The 20,139-nt window shown below is 39.7% G+C and overlaps 2 protein-coding genes across 7 annotated transcripts in view; one reads left to right on the plus strand and one right to left on the minus strand.

Annotated features, from left to right (window-relative positions):
* Window positions 1-377: 377 nt before the first annotated feature.
* On the plus strand, window positions 378-5,164 carry mesd (mesoderm development LRP chaperone). Its single transcript, XM_030725172.1, has 3 exons — window positions 378-561; window positions 1,675-1,907; window positions 4,443-5,164. The coding sequence occupies exons 1-3, from the start codon at window positions 406-408 to the stop codon at window positions 4,708-4,710; spliced, it is 657 nt and encodes a 218-aa protein (XP_030581032.1). The 5' UTR covers window positions 378-405; the 3' UTR covers window positions 4,711-5,164.
* A 5,452-nt stretch (window positions 5,165-10,616) lies between these two features.
* The window catches only part of cemip (cell migration inducing hyaluronidase 1), a 306,192-nt gene continuing 296,669 nt past the window's right edge, over window positions 10,617-20,139 (minus strand). For all 6 annotated transcript variants that reach the window (XM_030725200.1, XM_030725199.1, XM_030725203.1 and 3 more), the window contains 6 exons: window positions 18,944-19,129; window positions 18,278-18,482; window positions 14,934-15,020; window positions 11,910-12,067; window positions 11,582-11,682; window positions 10,617-11,048 (listed from right to left, as the gene is read on the minus strand). In XM_030725200.1, coding sequence (XP_030581060.1) covers window positions 10,921-11,048; window positions 11,582-11,682; window positions 11,910-12,067; window positions 14,934-15,020; window positions 18,278-18,482; window positions 18,944-19,129 — 865 coding nt within the window. In that variant the 3' untranslated portion in view covers window positions 10,617-10,920. The remainder of the gene's footprint in view (window positions 11,049-11,581; window positions 11,683-11,909; window positions 12,068-14,933; window positions 15,021-18,277; window positions 18,483-18,943; window positions 19,130-20,139) is intronic.

Below are 20,139 nucleotides of genomic sequence, written 5' to 3' on the forward strand. Positions count from 1 at the left end.
ACGGCGCGACCGCGCCACAGCTCGACTCGCACCGGGTGCGACGGCCCGATCATTGCCGCTTGCGGCTTTAATTTACTATTAAAGGATGTTTTTGTAGTTGCACAGCAAGGCGGCCACATGGGCTAAACTTGTTTACTTTTCTGAAGCTTACATGTCCTGAAAATAATGTGGTGCCAGAAGGCAATGTGAAACCTGGAGTTTGTGTTTGAGCAAAGGTGGAAGACTATAATAATAACAAACAAACAATCAAACAAACAAAAAACAAACAAACCGATAACAATAGTAGTCCTGGCTTTATTTTGAAATTCTCTGCCAGGCTGCGCTACCGGTCGCTCTCTTCTGACACACCCTCCCGTCTTGTGACCGTCAGACTTCCCAGCCAATCACAGGGTACCATCTGGAAACATGGCGTCTAGTTTTCTTTGTAGATGTGCTGTGCTGCTCCTCTGCACATATATGGTTTATGCTGTACAGACAGAGACTAAAGAAAAGCCCAAGAAAAAGAAGGACATCCGAGACTACAATGATGCTGACATGGCACGGCTCCTGGAACAGTGGGAGGTACGTTTCCTCATCTAGACAGCCTTCAGGTGTTAGCTGCTGTTAGCCGCTAGCTAGCTAGGTATCGACATTTCCCAGTGTCTATGGGAGCCCGCAGGTCTCAGTGAATACTACTGTGGCAGAGATGGTGTTTTAATTTCCCGAGGAAGTTATTTGGGAGTAAAGGATACCCTGCTGGAGCCTTCCTTTCTCCTTTCTTTTATGAAAATGGATTCGTCTGCCTTCACACACTTGAACTTGAATCACTTCCCATTCTTAATCCATAGGGTTAATATCACCCCACTCTTTGCAGCTATAACATCTTTAACCCTTCTGGGAAGGCTTTCCACAAGGTTTAGATGTGTTTTTTGGAATTTTTGCCCATTCTTCCAGAAGCACATTTGTGAGGTCACAAACTGATGTTGGACGAGAAGGCCTGGCTCACAGTCTCTGCTCTAATTCATCCCAGTGGTATTCTGTCGGGTTGAGATCAGGACTCTGTGCTGGCCAGTCAAGTTTTCCACACCAAACTCACTCATCCATGTGTTTATGGACCTGCTTTGTGCACTAGTGTGCAGTCATGTTGGAACAGGAAGGGGCCATCCCCAAACTGTTCCCACAAAGTTGGGAGCATGAAATTGTCCAAAATTCCTTTCACTGGAACTCTTAATCCTCCGTTATTATTAATCTCTGGCTCTCTTCCACAGCATGTCTTTTGTCCTGTCTCCCTCCCCTCACCCTCTCTGAACCTGTTTCTGGCAGATAACGGTTAACAAAAAAATATTGTTCCTTCTGCCTAGTTTTTGAAGTCAGTGTTTGTGATGGTACTTTTCAGAAAGAGGTACTTTCAAAATCCCCTCTGCTTTCAGTCTGAAATAGTTGCTAAATAACAGAATGAGTCATCCTATTCCTGAATATTCCATTCTTGCTTTTGTCTATCTAGTCATAGCCAGTCCACTGAATTCCACATTCAGTGGGCTGAATCATTTTTAAGAAAAAATGCCATATGACTAAAAACTAAGATTTTTGCCTTTAAAAAAACAACAAAAAACACTATTGTATTGCTCCAATAATTATTGTCATGTGAGTAATAATTTTATAAGATATTATAGTGTATTTTTTTTCTTTATGAAGACAGATGATGACATTGAGGAAGGTGACCTTCCAGAGCACAAAAGATCTCCTCCTCCCATCGACTTCTCTAAGGTGGACCCCTCCAAGCCAGAGGAACTTCTCAAAATGTCCAAGAAAGGCCGGACTCTGATGGTTTTTGCTACAGTTTCAGGAGATCCTACAGAAAAAGAGACCGAGGAGATCACAGGCCTGTGGCAGGGCAGCCTTTTCAATGCCAACTTTGATATTCAGAGGTATTTCCTTAGTAATCTTTTATTTTCTCTCTCTCTCCCCCTCTCGCTCTCATTTATTTATATATATATATATATATATATATATATATATATATATATATATATATATATATATATATATATATAATGAATGAACTACTTCTTATATAGCGCTTTTCTACTCAGTCTGAGCACTCAAAGTGCTTATACAGCATGTTTACATTTACCCATGCATACAAGCACTTCCATGATTAACTAAGCGTTTCAGTTATCTAACATTCACACAGTTGGGGTTAAGTATCTTGCCCAAGGATACATTGGCATGCAGCCTGGAGTAGCCAGGAATTGAACCGCTGACCTTCTGATCAGTAGGTGACCTGCTCTACCTTCTGAGCTACAGCCACCCCACATATAAAAGTCTTTATACCCCAGATAGATAGATAGATCTATCGATCGATCAATCGATATATGAGATATAGATATATCCAGATATACATATTCATATAGATATCTATCTATCTATCTATCTATCTATCTATAGATAGATAGATAGATAGATAGATAGATAGATAGTTTTTTTTTTTTTTCTCTTTCTCATTCTGTATAGCTTCTTTACAAGAAGGTGGGTGGACTCATGGGCCTTCTATAGACATTAACTGCAAATATCTGTAGATGTTTTTGTGTGGTGGAATAGTATGTGTCTATGATGCAGTATTGGGGCCATTTGAGTGGAAAAAAATTATTAAAATTATTATCAACCAAGGGGCATTTTTTTTCTATCTATAATGGCTATAAAAGTCAAACTTTTTTAGCACTAGCCACTCGATCCACTCAACCACTCCAAATAAAACTGGTGCTTAAAGCTATATAAGGCTAGTACTTGTTTGATTTGTGCTGGGAAAAGATTTGAAGCTTTGGAGAGTTACACCTGTCAGGTGACACCTGGTGACTAGTAGAAATTCTAGCAAATTCTAGGTTGAGTCCCATAAAAGTCTTTATGCTCATGTTCAAAGTCCACTTACTGACTTCTCTGCCACTAATCTGCATCATAACTGAGGAAGTATTTTATATGATGTCTTACTTTTGTAATATATAATGTGTATTATGGTAAGGAATTTTGTGTGTAGTTTTTTGTTTTTGTTTTAAAACCTTCAAATGTTAATCCTTCAAAATGGAATCAACACTAAAACACTGACTTTTATTATAGGTGTCACTATAGGTGTCACCATCTTCAACTTAATCTTTCTAAAACTGAACTACTGGTGTTTCCTGCAAAACAGTCGGTCCAACGCAATTTCACCTTAACAATCGATTCTCTCTCACTTTCTCCGGCGAAGGTTGCCAGGAATCTGGGAGTCATGTTTGACGACCAGTTATCATTTACACACCAAGTGGCCTCTGTTGCTTGATCCTGTCGCTTTGCGCTATATAACATCAGACAAATCAGACCGTTTCTAACGCAACATGCTGCTCAGCTCTTGGTGCAGGCTGTGGTCATCTCACGCCTTGATTAATGCAGTGCTAACGGGCCTTCCAGCCTGTGCTATTAAGCCATTACAGATGATCCAGAATGCAGCAGCACGTCTGGTCTTCGATCTTCCAAAATGGGCACATGTCACCCCACTGCTCATTGAGCTTCATTGGCTTCCGGTTGCTGCTCGCATCAAATATAAAGCCTGCACGATTGCCTATAAGGTGATGACAGAACAAGCGCCCCACTACTTGCACTTGCTCCTAAAGGCCTATGTTCCATCTCGGCCTTTGTGCTCCTCCACTGAATTTCGCCTTGCTTTACCCAGCATCCACCCAAAGCAATCCAGACTGTTCTGCTCCATAGTTCCCAGATGGTGGAACAAACTGCCTACCTCCACCAGAGCAGCTGAGTCCCTCGCTGTTTTTAAAAAACTCCTAAAAACTGAGCTTTTTGGAGAATACCTGCACTAACTAGACATTTACTTTTTATGTGTATAGACATACATTTTTAATGTGCCATTGTGTTTTTAATGTTTAACACTTTTAATGTTTTATTTTGTTTTGGCTTTTAATATTATTGTAAGTCGCTTTGGATAAACGCGTCTGCTAAATGTAATAAAGTAAAGTAAAGTGCTTAAACACATAGCTGAGGAAGGAACACCGTCCTTTCCTAACTGACACGTCTTCACAGCTGTCTTTGCTTTGCCAAGCATCACTCAAGCAGAGGATGCTCAGAGATTTCTTACTTGGCAAAGGATTTGAGCTGATCAGCAGTTCAGGGTTTTCTTTTCATTTTTTTTGGCTTCATTATGCTCCAGATATTTTCAATAATTTTCAGTAATTGTGTTTGAACTGTATGCAGGCAACTTAAGCACCAGTTTTATTTATATAACAGTCTTTTGCTGATTAAATGCAAGGTCTGAGGGATTTGCAAACCGCGTGTTCATAAATTATAAACAGTGCACCAAAATTTTGGAGACGAGTTTAGGTTTTAATTTTTCAATGCTGAACAATCTATGAAAAACCACAGCAGTTCACTCCAGTGGAGTTTTGCCTGATTTCTACGTCTCTTTCATCCTGCAGGTTCGTGGTGGGCTCCAACAGGGTGATCTTCATGCTGCGGGATGGTAGTTTGGCTTGGGAGGTGAAAGACTTCCTTGTGGCTCAGGAGCGCTGCGTAGATGTTACTGTAGAGGGACAGGTGTTTCCAGGGAAGGCTGCCAAGAAGGATGATGCCAAATACAAGCAGCAAAATGAGGTCAACACCAAGAGGAAGAGCAAGAAGAAAACGGAGAGCAAGAAGCCTGACTTGGAGGGAAACCATGCAAGCAGTTTGAAACAGGAGCTCTGATGGAGCTGTACATCACTAATGATCCTTTTGGCCTTATAAGTGCTGGTTCTTACAGCAAGTCTGTGAGCAGTGAACTGGTGAGGACCCACAGGACCACCTGATACAGTGGGATGAGTGAAGTAATTATTTCTGTTGGGTAACATCACCTTTACTGCTCAGCTGGAATCATCGCTCTTTCTCATCGAATCATGTTTCAGCAACAAGTACATTGTTGAAATCATCACTCTTTGAGTGTTAACAGACAATTTCAAATCATTCGTAATTGAATCCCATATTTTTTTGTTAGAAAGCTAACCACATGAGCATCACCAAAACTTTTATTATTTCATGCAAAGTTCATGATTTTTTTTCTGGTACAGGCATGGAGGCATTGATCCTGTCCTCACCTGTGTTTGTTCACATTTTCTGTTAGAGCTGATGTGTAAAATAAAACTTTTCTATATTTAAGCACTGAGATATCTTTGACTTCCATTGTGAAGATGTTGCAGTCGTCCTGCTGGTCTCACACACTTGATGCAGTGTTTCAAGGATAACATGAGATGTGAGAGGCATACATGCACAAATGGACAGTACAGACAGATGATGATGTATCAAACAAACTCAGCAGAACTTAACCCTGAGTTCAGGTATAAACCGACACACAGCCTGAAGTTTGGCCAGCAGGGGGCACACAAGCTTTTTGTGTGGTTATACTGTATTTGACAGTGGTTTATAATGAACCAAACCATAAGATGAAATGGATCCCAAAAAGCACACGCAGTCACTGGATGAGAGGCAGGGTGTGCTAGAATGCACACAGTTTAATTTTTGTAAAGACTGCCAAGAGGGAGGGAGACACTTGGGGATTACTTTTCCATCTGTGTCGCCGTCATGCTTTCAGAGTCTCAGTAACTGCGCAACAAATTGACTTCAAACTTGGAGGATAGACACGAGTACACCTGCAGAGCACAAGAACCATAACCCTACCTCTTATACTGGTTTAATCAGTCAACAATCTTTCCACCATGCATCTTCTCAGCTGCCTCATCTCTGTATTTCCTGTCATATCTTTATCCATGTTGAATGAAATAAACAATGTATAAAATAGTCACAGTTCTACACGGTACATGTTGAAAAGCAATTTACTGTAAAAATCTTACTTCCATATACATAATATACTTTCTGACATGACACTAAGCAGGCAACATGTTTTTTTTGTATTTACGTAGCACCAAATTGCAACACGAGTCATGTCAAGGTGCTCCATATTACAATAAAGAGCCCTCAATCAAACAACCCCCTTTGAGCTAAAATTTATTTATTAATACATTTGGATCCCCATTAGCTTCCATACTGTGGCTGCTAGTCACCCTGAGGTCCACCATGTTGCTGTTTGTTCATGCACGGACACAAATATATTCAGGCAAACTGATCAAATGGATTTATTCTGTACAAAAATTACTTTACAAGCCTAAGTCACTTATATAACACATCCATTTGTTGTACAGTTAAAACAAGCCAACTATACCAAGAGTCATATGCATGTATGCAGTAAGTGTCTGGTACAAATGTCTTTACATGGAGCTATGATGGTTTCTTACATAGAGTATACATACCGGACAGTAATAACATTACAACTCAAAACAAGCCCCTTGTAGAGTTAGGTCAAGTATGTCTGTACAATAAATAAGTATAAAATATAGCTCTTAGCAACCTATGGATACAAAACACTAAATTACTGCTACAACCTCCGAAAAAGGACCAGCTATTTCGGTATAAGGAGGGGAATCCATTTTTCTTGTCAGATTGGAGTCATTTTGAAAGGGAGAAATGGAACGTTTAAAAACTGCCCAATTAAACATGGAAGGTGGAAGGCTCAATTTAATCTTTTACTATCATTACAGGCTTCTTGCTGGTGCTTTCTAACCAACAGACAGATATCCATCACAAACGCTGACAAAAAAAAAAGGGAAGAAGAAGAAAATTCAGTAAAGGACAGCGTCACAATATCAAGTGAGAGCGCTCGGAATGGAGCAAAGCCACTGGCTGGAATGCAAACAAGGAATGTTTTTCATTTTTTCTTTTTCACTAGTTTAGGTAAACAGAGCAGAACATTTAAATCACTCAACTGTTACAGGTTCCTGCATGGGAAGGATGTTTAATGATGGGCATACATCATACATGTTCTTGAATAACCAAATCAATCTTAGTATTTGCTCCCTCTGTATTTGCATCATTTGCCAAGTAATCATGGCTGACATCAAGGAGAACAGCCCAGTACATGCATATCAACGAGGCTAGAAAACATTTAACTGTGTCTCAGTATCTTGGTACATTCCAGTCCTATTAACAGAAGGTAAAAGAATAGTTTCATTTGTAATCTGGCTTTTGCTGCCAGCAGTTAATTTTTTTCAACACTAATTACAGCTTAATCTGGATGGCACCAGGTTTTCCTCAGTGTTAACTGATCACACAAAGCAAATGCAATTAATCGCAAAAGGTTGGATGTATTGACTTTCATGTTGCTGCTTCATCTCTGAGAGCTGTCTGAAGACTCTGTCAAACACTTTGTAACCAGTTAACTGTACGCTATGATGCTAAACTAAACCAGACGGTTGCTCTGTTCAAAAGCTTTTCTCAGAAGGTTGGGGTGAGCTGAGCTGCTTCTTGATCTGGTGGTGTTCTGAGTAAATCTTGCTGGGATCTCAGACAGATGTGTTGGCATTTGCATGGCTTTTATGACTCGAGAATCTTTATCTTATTCTGACAAAGCAGCTCCTTCCTCACAAAAAGTCTCAGTTCTATCACTGACTCAGCACCTTAATGCTAAACTGTCCTATGTCATTCTATGAAATTGGAAAAACTCATTTGGTGAAAGACGAACTTCTTCATGATTTCTGCATTCTAAATATAGTAAGTACTGCAGCCAAAGCTCTTCTAGAAGAAATTCTAGCAACTTGGCAGCCATCGTCAAATTAATTCCATTTAATTCAGTTCAGTTTAGTTTTTTTTATATAGCACCAAATCACAACAACAGTTGCCTCAAGGTAAAAACCCCACAATAATATGATGCAGTTATTTTAAAGCCTCCATCTTAATGAATGGGGGAAAGAGCCATAACTTTAATTTCAGCTGGAAATTTGGTTGCAAAAAATTAAAAAAGAGAGAAATGCCAAGAGAAAAGTGGGTCAGGATACAGATTCCACCTGATAGTCTGTCAAGGCAACAAAACTGGAGGCCTTTCAGATGACTGTGGATGATGAGCGTGGTCTGCAGCTGTCATCAACAGTATGAACCAACTTGTCTGTCTTTAGTGCTTACTAATGGTTCTTATCACTATCCAAATATTTAGTTCAAGACAACACTGTTAGAAGAGACTGACCTATTGAGTGAGTCATGACCTCCTTCATGTGGGACTGTTCATTTTCTTTTTATACAGTGGCTTGCAAAAGTATTCATACCCCTTGAACTTTTCCATATTTTGTCACATTACAACCACAAACAAATATATTTCACTGGAATTTAATGTGAAAGACCAACACAAAGGGGTATACAATTGTGAAGTGGAATGAAAATTATACATGATTCAAAACATTTTTTACAAATAAAAAACTGAAAAGTGTGGTGTGCAAAATTATTCAGCTCCCCTGAGTTAATACTTTGTGGAACCACCTTTTGCTGCAGTTACAGCTGCAAGTCTTTTAGGGTATGTCTCCACCAGCTTTGCACATCTAGTGACTGAAATTTTTGCCCATTCTTATTTGCAAAACAGCTCAAGCTCAGTCAGATTAGCTGGAGAGCGTTTGTGAACAGCAGTTTTCAGATCTTGCCACAAATTCTCAATTGGGTTTAGGTCTGGACTTTGACTGGGCCGTTCTAACACATGGACATGTTTGGTTTGAAACCATTCCATTGTAGCCCTGGCTTTATGTTTAGGGTCGTTGTCCTGCTGGAAGGTGAACCTCTGCCCCAGTCTCAAGTCTTTTGCAGACTCCAACAGGTTTTCTTCCAAGATTGCCCTGTATTTGGCTCCATTAATCTTCCCATCAACTCTGACCAACTTCCCTGTCCCTGCTGAAGAGAAGCAGCCCCAGAGCATGATGCTGCCACCACCATATTTGACAGTGGGGATGGTGTGTTCAGAGTGATGTGCAGTGTTAATTCTCCACCACACATAGCGTTTTTCATTTTGGCCAAAAAGTTCAATTTTGGTCTCCTCTGACCAAAGCACCTTGTTCCACATGTTTGCTGTGTCTCCAACATGGCTTCTGGCAAACTGCAAATGGGACTTTTTATGGTTTCCTTTTAACAATGGCTTTCTTCTTGCCACTCTTCCATAAAGACCACATTTGTGCAGTGCACGACTAATAGTTATCCTGTGGACAGATTCCCCCACCTGAACTGTGGATCTCTGCATTTCGTCCACAGTCACCATGGGCCTCTTGGCTGCATCTCTGATCAGTGCTCTCCTTGTTCGGCCTGTAAGTTTAGGTGGACGGCTTTGTCTTGGTAGGTTTACAGTTGTGCCATACTCTTTCCATTTCCAGATAATGGATTGAACAGTGCTCCGTGAGATGTTCAAAGCTTGGGAAATCTTTTTATAGCCTAAGCCTGCTTTAAACTTCTCCACAACCTTCTTCCTGACCTGTCTGCTGTGTTCTTTGGACTTCATGATGCTGTTTACTCCCCAATATTCTCTTAACCAACCCCTGACGGAGCAGCTGTATTTGTACTGAGATTAGATTACACACAGGTGGACTCTTTTTAGTCATTAGCAGTCATCAGGCAACTTCTGAATGCAATTGGTTGCACTCAGAGAAAAGGGGGCTGAATACTTTTGCACACCGCACGTTTCAGTTTTTTATTTGTAAAAAATGTTTTGAATCATGTATAATTTTCTTTCCACTTCACAATTGTAACCACTTTGTGTTGGTCTTTCACATTAAATTCCAGTGAAATATATTTATGTTTGTGGTTGTAATGTGACAAAATATGGAAAAGTTCAAGGGGTATGAATACTTTTGCAAGCCACTGTATAATATGGAGTTCAGATTCATGTATTGATCTATTACAGACTTTCATGTTGCTGCTTCTACTGAAGCTTCTACTGTGATCTGGTTCTTTCTAATTTTAAGGGCAGCATCAACAGCACTGTACAAATGTATCAGTGACATTAAAGGGCGAAACGTTTTTGTTGTAGATGTGCTGGAGTAAACCAGTAGAGAAGTCTGATCCAGGACACTACAGGCTGAACACTGGCTTCTGTGCTGAAGCTCATCAAGGTGTGCCTATGAAAGTTATGAGTTAATTAAGAGTTTTGGTTGTGTCAAAGAACTGATGACATTTAGTAAATAGGCACAAAATGCAACTGTCAAAATGCAACAGTGACAGTTAGGCCCTCAACATCAAGCAGTGCCAAAAACCCATTTACAGTTAAAGTTGGTGTTTGGTTGTGTTTTAGTCACATGCAGCAAGCACATTTTCAGAAACTTATAAGCTGTTACTGTTTGGGTGAAGCCTCATACACGCATTTTGGCCCTGCAGTTCTTCTGTAATGATCCTTCCCACTTGTGCAAAATAGGCAAACATTTCATAAAAAAGGACTGGATGTTAACCTAACCCTACCCCTAAATGGTAGATGTTAAGAGGTTAACATAATTTAACCTCTGAACATCTACCAGGTTTCCAAAATCCAATGGCCACTTTCACCAGCAAGCTAACATTATATACAACAAAATGATACTGGTAATGCAATGGCAGTGTTTGTGTCAGAAACACAATCAATAGCACACATGTCATTATTGTTTACAGACAGGCACATTTGTGCAGACACCATTGGCTGAACCGTGTGTGTGTGTGTGTGTGTGTGTGTGTGTGTGTGTGTGTGTGTGTGTGTGTGTGTGTGTGTGTGTGTGTGTGTGTGAGTGTGCTATAACTTTAGAGGGCCTGACAGTTCATCATGGGCAGTGCTAGCTCTGTGAGGGATGCCTTCACTGTTCACACACATTCACACCATCTTTCTCATGACCAAACACAGATACCACTTGATCCTGGATCACTTGGCTGGGAACAACTGACTCAGCAGTGTGCATATATGTGTATATGTGAGTCTGACTGTGCTTTCACATAATTTATAATTATTTTTTCTTGGGATGGGGGGGTGGGGGGCATAGTATCAGTATCACAGAGCCAAATATTCACTTGGATCATCCTCCCCACTCTGACTGCCATTCATAGCTTCATCTTGTGGATCACAGGGACAGGCAAAACTTGATGGATCTTGGCTCGTTCACTGTCCACCTCCAGATGGACCCAGTCGGGGTGGAAGGAGCCCTTGAAGCCCACAAATGCCAGTTTATCTGCAGAAAAGCCAGATAACACTAACATAAGAGAAATATTCTGAGTACCAGCTTGTTTTACAGCAGTGCTTTTTTTCTTCTGTGTCTCCAAAGGATGTCATAAGGCTGATTACGGCAGTTACTGATCACTGATTACTTCTTATAGTTTTACCATTTCTAATATTTGAATATTATAGTAGTAACACATTTTATTATTTACAGGCATATTATGTATAATACCTTATTGGGAGAGATCAGCTCATAGTTTTGCCATGCAGGGAAAGCCTTCACCTTATAGCAGGTTCCACCATGAAAACAAGCTCCTCTTTGTCACAGGGAAATTGGCAAAACTCCAACAGGGATGCAGGGATCCATTGTGCTTTATATATGTTCATAAATCACGGCAACACTCAAACTGAGTGTCAATCATCATGGTGATGGTTGCGTACAAACATAAAAGGCTATACCGTATGTCTTCAGACTTGTACTTTCATTAATTGTAAAAACAAAAATGGATAATGGCATGAGCACATGATAGCGATATTCAAAATTACCTTTCAAACTGATGCTTTTCTCTATGCCAAGTTTCTCCAGGACTTTGGTCCAGGATCCTCTGGTAACCAGGCGACCCTTGGACGTCATGAGGACAATGGAACTAGTGAGAGCAAGAGGCACATTGAGCTGATAGTACCTGTATGTCTTTTAAGCTCCATCAAGTTTTTTTTTTTTTTTTTTTTTAAACTGGAGCCAGACAATTTTTGTTACAAAAGTGATCTGAAAATCATTTTGATCAGTTCCCTTTATGTCCACAAAGGACACAGTTTATCATAACATGTAACAGCAAGTGTTTTTCAGTTTAGCTGGAGAGGAGCAGCTTCTTACTTGTCTCTCAGTCCACTGATGTAGTTGTCTATCTGTGCGGGAATTCCCTGCAAGATGGAGTTCCTGAAGCCTTTGCTCTCCACCATCTTTCCATCATGCCCATCAATTACTGTCAGGTGTACCCCATCTTCAGGTTGGTACAGTTTCTTGCCATTTACCTGTCACAACAGAGGCAGCCAATCACACTACAGCTTGAAGATCTTTCATGTTGCAAGACTAATAATAATTATAATGATTAATTAATATTCATATGAAACTTTGTATTATCACTTTGAGCAGATGTGGCATCAAATAGCACAAATGATGTATAGCCTGTCAGAAAAAAATTTACTTATGTCCACAGTTAACGTCAATAGTTACTTCCTGTAATAGCCATCAACGTGGCTATTAGAGCTATTAGAGCGCACTCCTGCAAGACGTCTCAAAGAAGTCTTACCACTAATTTTTGCGTCAACCTTATCGAGGGTTTGGAGCCATAGGGGCGTAAGTGACTTTTCACCAACTTTACGCGAGAGCCAAAACAAAAGATGACCATAATATCCTTGTATCCTGTATTGTATCCTGATTTTAGTTTTTTTAAGCATGTCCCTTTTTATAAATTTATGACACAATGCTTAATGAACAATAATCTTGTCTTTGTTGTAAATGCACTTATGCCCCTTTGGCACCAACTTCTTGTGTGCATTCCGAGTTAAGTCTTTTTGTTTTTGTTGAATAACTCTATTTCTATTAATATTTTACTGTAATTTTGACAGTAGATAGAGCACATCAAGAGCTTTCATTTTATATATATATATATATATATATATATATATATATATATATATATATATATATATATATATATATATATATATATATATACATATCAATTTTGACCAAAATGTCAGTTACGCCCCTATGACTCCCAGCACTCGATATGATCAATCTATCTCTATTAATGGGCTACGAACCACAGGCCTTTAAGGTGGCAGTAATTAAACCATTACTTAAAAAGCCATCACTTGACCCATGTATCCTATTTATAGGCCAAACTTAAGTCTTCCTTTTCTCTCAAAGATTCTTGAAAGAGTAGTTGTAAACAGCTAACTGATCATCTGCAGAGGAACAGTTTATTTGAAGAGTTTCAGTCAGGTTTTAGAATTCATCACAGTACAGAAACAGCATTAGTGAAGGTTACAAATGATCTTCTTATGGCCTCTGACAGTGGACTCATCTCTGTGCTTGTTCTGCACAGTGCAGCATTCAATTGATCACAATGTTTTATTACAGAGTGTAAAGTATGTAATAGGTTCTAAAGGTACTGCACTCCAGTGATGTGCAAGTCATCCCCCTCATCCCCAGACTCTGCTTTCTCAACAGAAGCCGTCAGTGGGATTAAGGAGGTCCTCGAAGTATAGGGCAGCGCTTTTCCCTCCTCCAGGGCAACTCCACACTGGAACAGAGTCCAGCCCCTCTCAAGGAGAGGTGCCCAGTCTGTGTATTGAAGTGAGCCTGACTATATCTAGCCACTATATCTCAACCTCATGCATTAGCTCAGGCAACTTCCCCACCAGAGCGGTGACGTCCTGTTTCTCAATAGCCCTTGGTTGCCAGCCCGACACACACTGCACCCAACCCCTATGATGCCTCTTGCGGGTGGTGGGTCTAAAGGAGGGTGGGCAAATGTCTCCTCCAGTTGTGCCCTGCCAGGCCCCATGGGCTAAGGCCCAGCTACCAGGCACTCTCCCACGAGCTCCCGCTCCAGGCCTGGCTCCAGTGTGGGGCCTGCCCTGTCCCAGGCAGTGCACACTGTTCCCTTGGTGTTTCTGCCATATTCCCGCTTCTTAATTCAAATCAAACTGAGGTTACTGTACACTGATCTAAAAAGCTAAGAAACATGGTGTCTAACTAGATACTCTGAATGGCATTACCTTAGCATCCAGTAGCACTGTGAGGAATCTTGGACTTATTTTTGACCTGGATATGTCCTTCAGTGCACATATTAAACTAATATGTAGGACTGCTTTTTTTGCATTTACATTTAAGATCAGAAACATCCTGTCTCAGAGTGATGCTGAAAAGCTACTTCATTATATTTATTACTGAAGGTTTTTCAGGGAGCTTTTTGGACAACCTGATAATAATGAACAGGAATGAGTCCAGAAGGCTGGACTGTTCATTATTATCAGGTTGTCCAAAAAGCTCCCTGAAAAACCTTCAGTTGATCCAAAATGCTTCAGTGAGAGTACTGACAGAGACTAGAAAGAGAGTTCATATTTTTCTCATATGCATTATTGTAGGGTCTTTACAATATGAAGTGCCTTTGGGTGACTGTTTGTTGTGAAATAAAACTGGACTGAACTGACCTGAGAACAGAAATTCAAGGGTTTTGTGAGAAGAAAGGCAAAGAAATTCCAAAACTCTCAATGCAGAGTGGAATGCAGATCTTGCATTTGCTGCTTCTATGACTGCACTCATGAATGAACTAAATACCAAACTGCAAGTTAAGGTCCTATTTACACATGAAATGCACATTCTGGTGAAGGTTTTCATGAGAAAACTAGTTTCTTTCAAACCGACTGGATAGCAACTTTCTCAAACACAATTCCCACTCACAGACCAACAGTGAAAGAAGCCAGCCCATCAGCTGATCACCTCAGCTGGTACTCATGCATGATGAGATTTCAAGGCAATTTGAAGACTTCAAACAGCTGAGAGTAAAAAACACATGATTTAAAGTCTCTTCACTTGCGTTATGGGTAATGCATCCAATGTTCAACTTGATCACACTGACCTGTAGTCTGATTCACTCTTGGCAGTACTTTAAGTCAGTATCACTGGATTTATATTCTTCTCTCAAAGAGAAGAACTTTCCACACATAAAGAGACATGCTCAGAAGATGTTGGTTCTCTTTGGATCTACCTTCATATGTGAACAAACATTCTCAGTGATGAAGTTAATCCAAATCAAGGTTCAATCAGATTCTCAGTAACTAGATAACTAGATCCATTTTTCAGCTGTCCATCTGAGACAGAGGTTACCTCAGTAAAAGCAAAGTCCTCCTTGATGTGGAAGAAGCGGGTGTTGTAGGACTCCAGTTTGACCTCCAGGAAGTGCTCTGTTGAGTGCTAGGAAAAAACACACACATAGAAGCAGGGTTGGAATGTTACAAAAGCAATTTAAAAGCAGTTTACGCTCAGCAGTCACAGAGCTAAACAAAAGAGATAAAATACATTATATTGCCAAAGGTAATACAATGTACCCATGTCGCCCATCCAAATAATTGAATTCAGGTGTTCCAATCAGTTTCAGAGACAGAGCTCTGTTGAGTTGAGTATTCATTTAACTTTAATTACATGATGAATTTTTGCTTGTTTGACAGTGGACTCATCTTTGTGCTTGTCCTGCTATAGGCTGCAACAGTATCAAAAGCTGCACTGACGTCCAACAGGACAAGCGCAGCGATGAGTCCACTGTCAGAGGCTGTAAGAAGATCATTTGTAACCTTCACTAATGCTGTTTCTGTACTGTGATGAATTCTGAAACCTGACTGAAACTCTTCAAATAAACCGTTCCTCTGCAGATGATCAGTTAGCTGTTTTACAACTACTCTTTCAAGAATCTTTGAGAGAAAAGGAAGGTTGGAGATTGGCCTATAATTATCTAAGAGCTGGGGCAAGTGATGGCTTTTTAAGTAATGGTTTAATTACTGCCAGCTTAAAGGCCTGTGGATCATATTTAAGATAAAAGCATTAATTAGAGGTAGGACTTCTTTGAACAGACTAGTAGGAATGGGGTCTAATGGACACTTTGATGGCTTGGAGAAAGTAATTATTTAAGTTAACTCAGAAAAGTAATTCGAAAAGAAAAAACAGTCAAACTAACTGTTTATATTGCGCCAAATCACAACAAACAGTCGCCTCAAGGCAAGATGTCCTAGCTTTGCGGAGGGCTTTTTTTATACATAACAAACTCTTTTTCTAGGATAAATGAAGATCAAAATTAGTGAGATGCCATTTCGTCCCCACCTTATGGGTTATCTGCTTTAAGCTGTGTGTTTGTGAATCAGGCACTTCTGATTTAAGCCTCTCTTTTTCAGGAGCCACATCCAGAGTCCTACGCATTGAGCATTTAAAACTACTGATGAGATAATCTGGGTGCAGAGTTTAGGTAGCTCCTCTGCACTGTGTTGGCACATGGCATTGAAGAGCATAATAACAGAAGAATTATAGCCTTAACCTTAGTTATAGCACTTTCAGAAAGACGTGTACTGTAATAATAATGGATTCCCCACTGTTGTGTAATCCATTATTGTAAATGTAAATGGCATTAAGAAATAATCAGGCAGAAAAGGGCTTCTATGATTCTATGCCATATGTCAGAACAAGATCCAGAATATAATTAAAGTGGTGGGTTTTTATAGAAGCCAATTCAGTCTAATAATAGATTAAATGAAGTCATTTTCAGCATCTACATGGATGTTATTAGCAGTTCGTTCATCCTTCATAAACTGGATCAGAACACTATACAGCTCCCCAGATGCACGTGTTAGGAGAAATGATCTTACTTCCCAAAGCTTCAGTCTGCAGAGGGGCACCAGGCAGGACTGCCCACTCTCTCCCTCACTTTTTGTCATCTTCATTGAGCCACTAGCAGCAGCAGATGAGCTGTTATGCTGATGATGTCTTACTTGCGAACTCACGAGCTTCTCTTCCAAAGACTTAAAGATAAGTTCTCATCTATATCCATCAACTGGAGTAAATCAACAGTTTTGCCTCTGAGTTGTAATTTTCAGAACACCTCCAGGACTCCTCTAAAATCAGGTAATTTTAGATTTTTGGTATGGTTAAATCGTATCCCCCTATGAACAATAGAGGATGATCTTACATGTTGAAATACTTTACCTATATCACTCATGGGGTGAGGTGCCACCATTAAAATGATGGTTTTACCAAAAATTAACCATTTGTTCTCACGATCCCTATTAAACCTCCTGTTGCTTGGTTTAAGTCACTAGACTCAAACATCTCAAAATTTCTATGGAAAAACAAACCCTCACAAATAAGTTTAAAAACTTTACAAAAGTCAAAACACAACAGCGGTCTAGACCTACCAAAGTTTCATTACTATTTCTTAGGCAGCAGATTGCAACACATTTCAAAGTGGATCAAGTCAAACTCATTAGACAGCCCATGGCTGGATCTAGAACAGGCACTTTGTGGAAAAGTAAAAATCTAGGCTCTACCTTTCATTAGCTCCAGTATTATGTATCATAACTGCTATAAAATCCTTAGTATAAACAGCTCTCTGACTGCCTGGTGGGAATTTTTAAATCTCCTGTAAACTAACACCCATTTGGAACATTCCAGGTATTTGTCAGAAAAAGAAAATACTGAATTTTCCATTATGGCATGATAAAGGTATAAATAATTCAGAACATATTATTCAAGATGGAAACTTATTACATTATTATGCCTGTGGCTTCTGGGGGGCGGAGCTGCAGCTTTCTGCCCTCATTAGTAAGTACATTTCATGACATAGACGCAAACATTCACGCTTACTCAAGCAAACACAACAAAATTGTTTGTTTGTTTGTTTTATCAATTTATAAATTATCAATTGTTTATAAATTTACTTTTCCAAGTACTGTTTGCTCTTTGTATGTTGTTTTTTCTTCTTTTACAGGTGCAGCAGTTGATGAACTGTTATGGTTTATTTAACTGCGCTCTATCCTTTCTATCCCTTTTTCTGCTTTCTCCCCTTTCTTGTTTTTTTTCTTGCTTTTTAAATTTTTTCTCAGCCTGTCAACTCTCTGTATTGCTAGAACACACGTATATGTATGTGAACAATAACACAAATAAATCAAATAAAAGGACAAATATTAACAAGAGGAGCCTACAGAGAATCTATAGAGCTTATCTTGGAAAAGCAAATATGATTGGCACAACAGTGCATTCAAATCACAATTCTGCTTGCAAAATCTGCCAGACATGACAGGCTGAGAAAAAAAAAAGTCAAATGGCAACATTACTAAAATCAGTACTCTGGATTTTCATGGACATAGTGTGTTCAGGTCTACATAATTTCCTGTTAAAAGGGAGCCCTTGCTCATAGGGAATAACTGAATCTTTGCAATTATCAATTATTTTATTGTACCTTACAATATAAAGTGCCTTGAGACAACTGGTGCTGTGAACTGTACATTGTACCCCTGCTGCATCTCTCCTCTTTGACTGAAATCCCTCCCTCTTTGCTGTGTGTTTTAGAGTGGACTGACTTCAATTCCTCCATCTAGGCAGGACTTTCTGTACCTCAAATGTCATGGACAATGTTAGTTTTCCTGGAAAACAGTGGTTGGTTGGAAAACTTTAATTAGAGTCCTCACCAGCCTGGCACTGGGCATCTTTCTGGGCATTGGAACATCTACGATTGGCAGCTCGGCATGTTTTGGGTAGGCCTTGGCCAAGCAGTTGCTGGGTGGACTGCCTTTTGGGATGATGGATGTGAGCTTCACCCTCTCACAACCCTTCACAGAGCAGAAGGCAAACTTCTCCCTGTCATTGTGGGCTTTCACCTTCAGGAAAAGCAGCCTGCAAGGCATAGAATAAATTACAGGTATCATATGCTTCTTCTGATACTTATCAAGCAAAGAAAAAGTTAGATTTCTAAAGGTATCGCTAACATTTGACACCACAATGCATATATGCAGTATATGCCCACAATTTTCCAGCTTTATGTGTGCTTAATTCCAATAAATGAGCATGGATTAGGGCCACTGATTGTAGTTTGTGTTCACAATATCTCAATTATTACTTCAACTACAAATATAACTTTTTCACTTAAGGTCCCTGAGTAATAGATGCACCCATAAAACGTATCTCACAGCTTTACATCTTTTATTGTAGGATTATCACGTTTCACTTTGGATTCTTACATATTTTACTGTAAGATTCATCTTTTCTGTGTGTCTAAGCCATAAAGTATTGTGTAGTTTTCTAATGGTCCTAGTTCTGGCAGTGAGCTAGTGTCTGTGTCTGTGCATGGGTCAGACCCAGTGTCTTCCTCCCAGTAGTAATATCCTCTGGCCAGGTGCGAGTGGTTGATCTTCTCCTTCTGAGTGGTCCTCATGAAGACGCCAGTCTTGCGGGTTTGTTTGGTCAGGCGATTGTGGATGTCAGACAGAATTGTGAAGTTGGTACCTTGTGGATAGCACAGGCCTACATTGATCCAGTCATTTCTGAAACACAATGAAAAATAATCTGATTTAATTTCAAAGCAAAAACTGTTCTCACATCCACAACAAACAGGATCAGCACAAACAAGACTTTTGCTGACTCACATGAACTGTGAAAACAGCTGAACAGCTTAGCTGTCAGGTAAGTAAACCTGTCAGAAATGTTCCTGAACAAATTAAAACATACTTATAAGAGAATCCTGGAACTCAGACTCTGGCACTGGCTTTTACAAGAAAGTTGGGAGTGATTTTTGACAGTAATCTGACTTTTGACAAACAAATTAATGCTGTCATTAAAACTACCTTTTTTCATCTCCTGCTACGTGCAAAAAGTGAAGCTATTCCTCTGTTTCAGAGACTCTGAGAGAGCTATCCATGTCTTCATTTCATCTTGACTTAACTATTGTAATAACCTTTATTTAGGTGTCAGCCTCTCTCTGCTTAGCCCACTGCAGATGGTCCAAAATGGTGCAAGCACGGTTACTAGCGGGCACTTGCATGCGAGACCACATATCCTCCATATTACTTTTCACTTTTCACATAGTCACTTTTCAAATTGAGTTTAAGATTTTATTTGTTTTTAAGGCCCTGCATGAGCAGCTTCTTAATTCTATGATCTTGTAAGCTTGCACATTCCCTCTCAGTGATTGAGTAAATGCTCTTAGCTGTCCCGGTGGTCCAGATTAAAGCACAGAGGAGATCAGGCCTTTGCAGTTGTTGCTTTGAAACTGTGAAACAAACTGCTGCTTCACATCAGGACCTCTCCAACATCAGACAGTTTTAAAACCTCAGTGAAAACCCATTTTTATTCTCTGGGTTTTTAAATCAGAATGAGTTCTGAGTTCTTTATTTATGTTGATTATACTCAGGTTTTCTCATTTTATGTTTCCTTTCTTAACTTTCATTTTGTCCTCTGTTTAATGTTATTTGATTATTTTAGATGTACAACACTTTGGTCAGCAGCTACTGTTTTTAAATTGTTGTATAAATAAATATGACTGCAGGATGGGGAT

Source organism: Archocentrus centrarchus, unplaced genomic scaffold, assembly GCF_007364275.1.
Source record: "Archocentrus centrarchus isolate MPI-CPG fArcCen1 unplaced genomic scaffold, fArcCen1 scaffold_48_ctg1, whole genome shotgun sequence".
In the NCBI taxonomy this organism is placed as follows: domain Eukaryota; kingdom Metazoa; phylum Chordata; class Actinopteri; order Cichliformes; family Cichlidae; genus Archocentrus; species Archocentrus centrarchus.

What these genes read in the sequence shown, in the direction of transcription:
- mesd (XM_030725172.1), top strand. Translation starts at nt 406, where the DNA reads ATGGCGTCTAGTTTTCTTTGTAGATGTGCTGTGCTGCTCCTCTGCACA. An exon ending in GGCTCCTGGAACAGTGGGAG is followed by an intron (nt 562 to 1,674) that starts GTACGTTTCCTC and finishes TTCTTTATGAAG; the next exon opens with ACAGATGATGACATTGAGGA. An exon ending in GCCAACTTTGATATTCAGAG is followed by an intron (nt 1,908 to 4,442) that starts GTATTTCCTTAG and finishes TTCATCCTGCAG; the next exon opens with GTTCGTGGTGGGCTCCAACA.